A 6135-nucleotide genomic window follows, 5' to 3' on the forward strand; every position below is an offset into this window, starting at 1 on the left:
CTGCCCCCGTGTCTTTGCACTTGCCTAGACATGAGGCCTAAATCCCACACAGCTAAGTGCAGGCAGCGTGCCCCCTTGGGCTCAAGTGCAGTAAAAGAAGCAGAGCTTTATCCCCAATGGCACCTTGGGGGTCGAAGCAGCTAGAGCGTGGCTTACATGCACAACACTTAAAGAGTGGTTTTAAAGCAGCTGAAACCCGACGTGGACAGATGCACAAGCCTGTTTAAACTGATGTAAAGCCACTTGGAATGGTTCAGAAGCATACCTGGAAAATCAAGCACTATTTTGAACTGGATCACTGTGATCTGGTTCAGTGTTTATGTGCAGATACCAAGTACTCCGTGACATACGTCTGGTTGGTCCTCCAGGCATCCCACACTGCACTGCTCTTCACCCCACACAAACGGCTGCAACTAAATGCTCTGGTATGCAATCAGAACTCGACTGCTTCAACCTGCCCCGCTTTTTTCCCCTTTTGTTGGCACTCTTTATCAATGTGCTCCCCTACACTGCCCAGTCAATAAACACTATGTTTCTTATACGCTCTGACTTCCTGCTCAACCATGGCCCCTCACCAACACACCCTCAGCCCCTGGGGGCCCCAAAATGTGGGTCACAGCACCCCCCTACACCCTCCCCAAGTTAGGCAAGCACACTGCAGTCAAGTGCAAGCTACTGAAGTTTATTGAACTCATAGTCAGGAGAGAAGGGAAGGCAGACACATGAAAATATTCCCAGCCACTCCCTTGGACTCCCAAAACACGGATGCAAGCACTTTCCACCCTCTACCTGCAAGGCATGCTCAGCTGAGTGCTGCCCTTCCCACCCCCTGGTAGCAGAGCCACAGCACTTCATGCAATTGCAAACTGGTTGCTAATCCATGCCATTTGGAAGGGTTCAATTGTGACGTGTGTCTGCACCCTTAGTGACAGCTTGGCCATGGACTTGCCACCGTGGTTGCAGGAATGACAACCCCTGGAGAGGGGCAGTCCCCAGCTCTAGAAGCCTCAGCTGAACCCAACCCCTCAGCAACTGTTCATCCCTAAATACCAGAGGGAAGCCTGGGGACACAAGCAGCCTAAGCAAAGGTAGGGACTATCGGCTGGTTCACACCAAGTACTTGCTCCAGCCTCAGTTACGCACATTCTCTGTGCTGGAGTCCTTCACTTCTTTGTAGAGACTAATATCCAAGTAGTAGCCAGACTCGTTGGCCAGGAAGAGGCGGATGGGAATCGCCTTGGTTGTCGGCATCAGGCGGATGTTGATCTTCACTTCCGCCTGCAGGACCCGCAGTTTCCACAAGCGGCTCCCGTAGCGCATCACCATGGAGCGGACTGACTCCTCTATCTGGGGACACATGGGCCAGAAACTCTCTGAGCTGCTGGAGTGGCGACGTCTCAAATGGCTCCTGTCAGACATGCCTCCCATTCTCCCGACAGCAAGACAGCAGCCCTCTGGGCAACATGTGCCCACGTGTGCCTGAGCCAAAAAGCACCCCTTGCCCTTCCTCGTTTCAGTTTACATACACACACACACGTGCACACATGACTGGCAGACAACTTAAAGTCACACCAGTAAGGGAAAACGCAAGGTGCACCACGGCTGGGTGCCAAGCTGTCACCTCCCTTCTCTGAGTGCTGGCATTGCTATGAGACAGCCCCAGCAACAGAGAACCAGACCCTGCCTTATCTGTTGGCCCTGAATAGAAAAACCTCTTTGTGCGAGATATTTTTCCTCCCTCCCCTCTTTTTGGGAGCCTGGCAGTGCTGTTTCTTTAGCAGCTGCCAAGCTAGGGTTGGGGGAAAGAACCAGGGTGTCACCCAAATGCTGAGCTCCATCACTGGTGGGCAGCCATTTTACCTGCCAATTCCTGCAGGTCTACTCATAAAATGCTAATTCATTTGTAAACGTTAGAGAGCTCGGTATCTCCCGAGTTAGCAGTGCTTACATTCCCTCCGTGCACACTGCATGGGAGGTAAAGTGCTCAGTGATGTTGCTGGGATGAGGCCAAGGTTATGAACCCTACAGCCTTGTACTAGAGCAGGACTGGTGGGAGAACATACCAGCATGGGACAGTAGCGTGTCGGGGAAGCCATGCTCCCCTCAATGACTGCCCCTACGACAAGCCACCGCTGCGATCCCGTCTTCCCACAGAACCTCTGTGTAGGAAAAGCCCCTGTTCACCGGGGAGGGCTCACCTTGGAGGGGTCCATGACAACAGTTGGCACAAAGTTGAGGAAGATGTGGTTACAATCTGTGCGGACGCTCGTGTTGTTGAAGGCCACCTCCAGCTCGTCCATGGCTTCCAGGAGCAACCGCTCCCCCTCGTTCTGCAGGTACTCGAACGAGGCTTCCTGCAAGGGGGCCAGAGAGAGCAGCAAACCCACCGCGCTGAGGACAGGGACTTTTCCCTAATCCGATTACTCTGAGCAAAGCACTGCCTTCAGCTCCCACACGTGCAAATCATCACCCGCTCTACCAGCCCCTTGCAAAGTCCTCATGGGCAAGAGAGACCAACGTAGCACTCGTTCCAAGCCACAGCGCATCAGCTGCTGTGCCCTCATTACCTTTGTGATAAGGTCTGAGTGGCGCACAATGGCTCGTATGAAGAACCGGTGGTCAGTCACTTCTGCCCCCTCTGCCACCTTGGAAGCCCCCAGGTAGAGATGCATCTTGTGGTTGGCACAAGGGATAGCGGTCAGGTCAAAGTTACGCATGCGGCTCAGCTCCAATTGGAAGGCCAGGGCTGGTTCCAAGTGCCGATAAATCCGGTCTTCTGCAAACTGGAAAAGAGAAAAGCGAACACAATCCCATGTGACCTGGGGAGAACGCCTCTGAGTCCTGCTGCGACATGAGAGACCTCAGACAAGGGGGCCCTACCTCGTCTCTTGCTCTGAATGTAAAAAACTTCGGGAATTCTCTCTGTAAGAGAAGAGGAGAAGACAATGACATATTGGTAAAACTAAGTCAGCCCTCAAACAAGAAATTGTCGTTTCTTGGAGGCCCTAGGGGAAAAAAAATATTAAATAAGAAATAGTAAAGCCAGCAGAGAAAGCAACCTGTGTTAACTCACCTCTCACAACAAAAAAAAGTCTGAGTTAGTAAAGTAAACGGTCAAGCTTTCCACTGTAGGAAATCCTTACTGTAACATGTAACACAATTAGATGAGTTATTGATTGATACAGAGCCTAACAAGCTGCTTAGAACAATCTCTGACTCCTTCCACTGAGCTGCTATTATATCCATCTCTAGCTTGTATCTCTGACCTCTATCAGTCATTTATTCACTCTTAATAAACCCTCGAGGGCGTGGATGTATAAGCCCGGTGCAACCAAATTGAATCAGCGACAGAAAATGTCCTCTCCTCCACTGACCTGCTGTGCGACCAAGAACGTGATTCTCCGGAGGCCACAGTCAACCAGGATGTTTTTCTATATGGAGACAGGAGATAAATACTGTGTCACTGGCAAGGCCTTCAGGACCCCAGGGAAATGTTAAATGTTTTCAGGAGGAAAGGCGGACGAGTCTCAGAGGCATTACCCCAATGCAAGACCTCTTGAGAGAGCTGCGCTAAATACCCAGAGCACAGGGAAAGCACAAGACCTTGGACTGAGCAAAAGCTCTGAAGATGGGCACCAGCTTCTCATCCTCGAGGTGCTCTACGCACTGGATCGCGATGTTCAGGATGTGGATCGGCTCCTCTCGGACGTTCTGAGAACGACACACGACGCTGTCAAGCCGGATGCTTGGGAGACCATGGCAGTCCTCAGCCTGCGCCACCCCCAGGGCTGAGGGAGCAGCCATCCCACAGTCGCACCTTGTTGTCCTCGTCGTCGTAGAGTGTAGCTTGCACCTCGCTGAACAAGGGGCTCTCGGAGGGTGGGTCAGCAAAGGAGGAGATCACTTCATCGAAGTTTCTAGTGGGACCCAAGCAGGGGGTGGAGGACAAGTCAACGACCTCAGTGAGCTGGAGAATTCCTGGTGCACAACCTGCTTTCCACAAAAGCTGAACTACTTGGGCCAGGGGCGCTGGGGACTGGAAACAAGGAGAGAAGGACTGGACTGGGATCCAAGGGACCTGGTGTCCATGCCTGACTTTGCCACAGACTTTTAGTGCAGTCTTGGGCAAGTTGCTTGTTAACCTACCCTATGCCACAGCTCCTGAGATCCCAAGGCTGTTGAGGGAATAAAGGCATTCATTACACAATGGCCAGATGCTCAGGTTACACAGGCGCATGCGTTTACCCAGAGTGGGCAAACGTGCTCAAGTGCCTCACTTTTCCTTGTTGAATAGGATTAGCAACACGTGGACCGCTGCCTCCCTAACTTTTAGTGGTCGCGCTTGGTGCTTCTTCTCCAGCTGCTTAACACTCAACTCTGGCAGGACCACAGGCATTTCAACTGCCTGCTTGAAGATGGCTTTGCTTAGCCTGTGGTCCCAAATCTAGCTTGGTTTTAAAACAGGATAGTGCTACATGCACCCAGTGGAAGTGTCTGGATAAAAGCAAGGGGCAGTGAAGGTTTTCCCTCTTCTTCTCTTACCTGGTGAAGTCTTCAAATCTGTTGAAAGCCACCATGGCACCCATTCTCTGACACAGAGGAGAAAACCCGCTGTCCATAAAGAGCTCAGTGCTATGCCGGGCTAAGTCTGGGTTTGATATGCTGATAGGGACAGACATCCTGGGCAAAAACGGAACAACACAACAATGAGACCGAGCTCACAGAGGGGTGACAGACAGCGGGGGATATAACTGAGACAGCAGATCCCCTGGAAAAAGGCCTTTTCATTCAAAACAAGATAAAAGATTATCTACATAGGACTCCTTCCCCCTCTTCTTACAGGGGCTGGTGGTCTGTGAGGTATCCCCTCTATGCTGCCTCCTAAGGCACCAGTGCCTGTTTGGTTTGCTTTTTCCAGTTCAGGCCAAACAAAAAGATGCATATTTAGCTAATGCAATTCTTTGAAAAGCCCTTTGCCAATCCAGTCAAGCACTCTGCAGCAGCCAGCGGCTCTCCGGGGTTTCTGAGGACAGCTGACAGCATGCTGCTTCCAGCAAAGAGGGGACGACGGATGGTGGGGCTATATTAACTTTCTTATTTTATTAGGCTGCTGGCTGCTACTTAAGTTGATGCACATTTAATTGCTGCTTGGGTATCCTGGCCTTTCTTGGTGTTTTTGAAAGCAAGAAGACTTGGTATTTCTTTGAAAGCACCACAGACCTGGCTGCAGACATAGCTGGCGGAGTGTCGAGCTCGTGCCCATCCTTGAGGTGACGATAAAAGCCAAAAAGCTGTACTCATGAAGAAGCTTTTTCACTGGATATGAAGGGACTGGGTGCAATGCCCGGAACAGAAAAGCTTCGACTGCCAGCACTGACGGCCGCCGTGCCTTGGAAGGAGCAGGGCCTGCCCAGCAGCAAGCCCGTTGGAGGGCAATAAGCCACTTGCAACTTGGCTAGTCTAGTCCCTTCAGTGGAGGATAAAGGCACAGGAGCCTTTTCCACCACAGCCCATGCTCCCCTTCAGCACTCATCCCACCCTTTGCTGGACACTTGCTTTTCCTCCTAGAAAATCCCTCCCTGCTCTGATTCCCAAGTTTCTTGGGCAGTGACAACTTCTAGGAACTGCTGGTTCCCTTTCTCCTGAGACTCATTGTGACTTCCTCTTTCTTCAGTGCCCTCCATCATTTCCCATGTAAAAACGCTACTGGTGTCAGCCTGGGCCTTCAAAAATGTCACGCAGCACCAGTAACCTAATGAGCAACTTATTGATTCCTTCTCATCCGCCAGGGCTTGCACCAGTGAGGGGAGGACTACATCTCAGGATCCAGTCTACTCTGACTGCCCTCTGGTCACTGGCACAACCTGGCAGAGGAGGGCTACCGAAAGGACAGAATCTCTCTGAAGACCAGCGATGCCACAGAGCAAGGCAGATGCCCTCTCTTCACTGGGGTGCGGTGCTAGGCCCACTTCAGTAATTCTCCCCAGCACCATGGAGAAGGCAGTTGCTTCCACCTGCCTCTGCTCAGGGTGTTTCTGCAATGAGATCCTTTTCCTTCTCTCCACGGGCTTGTCTGTTACCTCACAGTTAGTCCAAAATGCCAGAGGTTAGTACAAAATGATGAGGATTCACTGG

The 6135-nt window shown here is 51.6% G+C and overlaps 1 protein-coding gene across 7 annotated transcripts in view; it reads right to left on the minus strand.

The window, feature by feature from the left end:
• Nucleotides 1-6135, minus strand: part of ACACB (acetyl-CoA carboxylase beta) — a 71542-nt gene that overhangs the window by 18310 nt on the left and 47097 nt on the right. For 6 of the 7 annotated variants that reach the window (XM_019507181.1, XM_019507182.1, XM_019507183.1 and 3 more), the window contains 8 exons: nucleotides 4543-4680; nucleotides 3818-3917; nucleotides 3604-3711; nucleotides 3375-3431; nucleotides 2881-2922; nucleotides 2568-2783; nucleotides 2199-2354; nucleotides 1144-1347 (listed from right to left, as the gene is read on the minus strand). In XM_019507181.1, the coding sequence (XP_019362726.1) occupies nucleotides 1144-1347; nucleotides 2199-2354; nucleotides 2568-2783; nucleotides 2881-2922; nucleotides 3375-3431; nucleotides 3604-3711; nucleotides 3818-3917; nucleotides 4543-4680 (1021 nt within the window). The remainder of the gene's footprint in view (nucleotides 1-1143; nucleotides 1348-2198; nucleotides 2355-2567; nucleotides 2784-2880; nucleotides 2923-3374; nucleotides 3432-3603; nucleotides 3712-3817; nucleotides 3918-4542; nucleotides 4681-6135) is intronic. The other variant, XM_019507186.1, reaches the window with a different exon arrangement.

The sequence above is a fragment of the Gavialis gangeticus genome, unplaced genomic scaffold (genome assembly GCF_001723915.1).
Source record: "Gavialis gangeticus isolate Ggan-Ray unplaced genomic scaffold, GavGan_comp1, whole genome shotgun sequence".
In the NCBI taxonomy this organism is placed as follows: domain Eukaryota; kingdom Metazoa; phylum Chordata; order Crocodylia; family Gavialidae; genus Gavialis; species Gavialis gangeticus.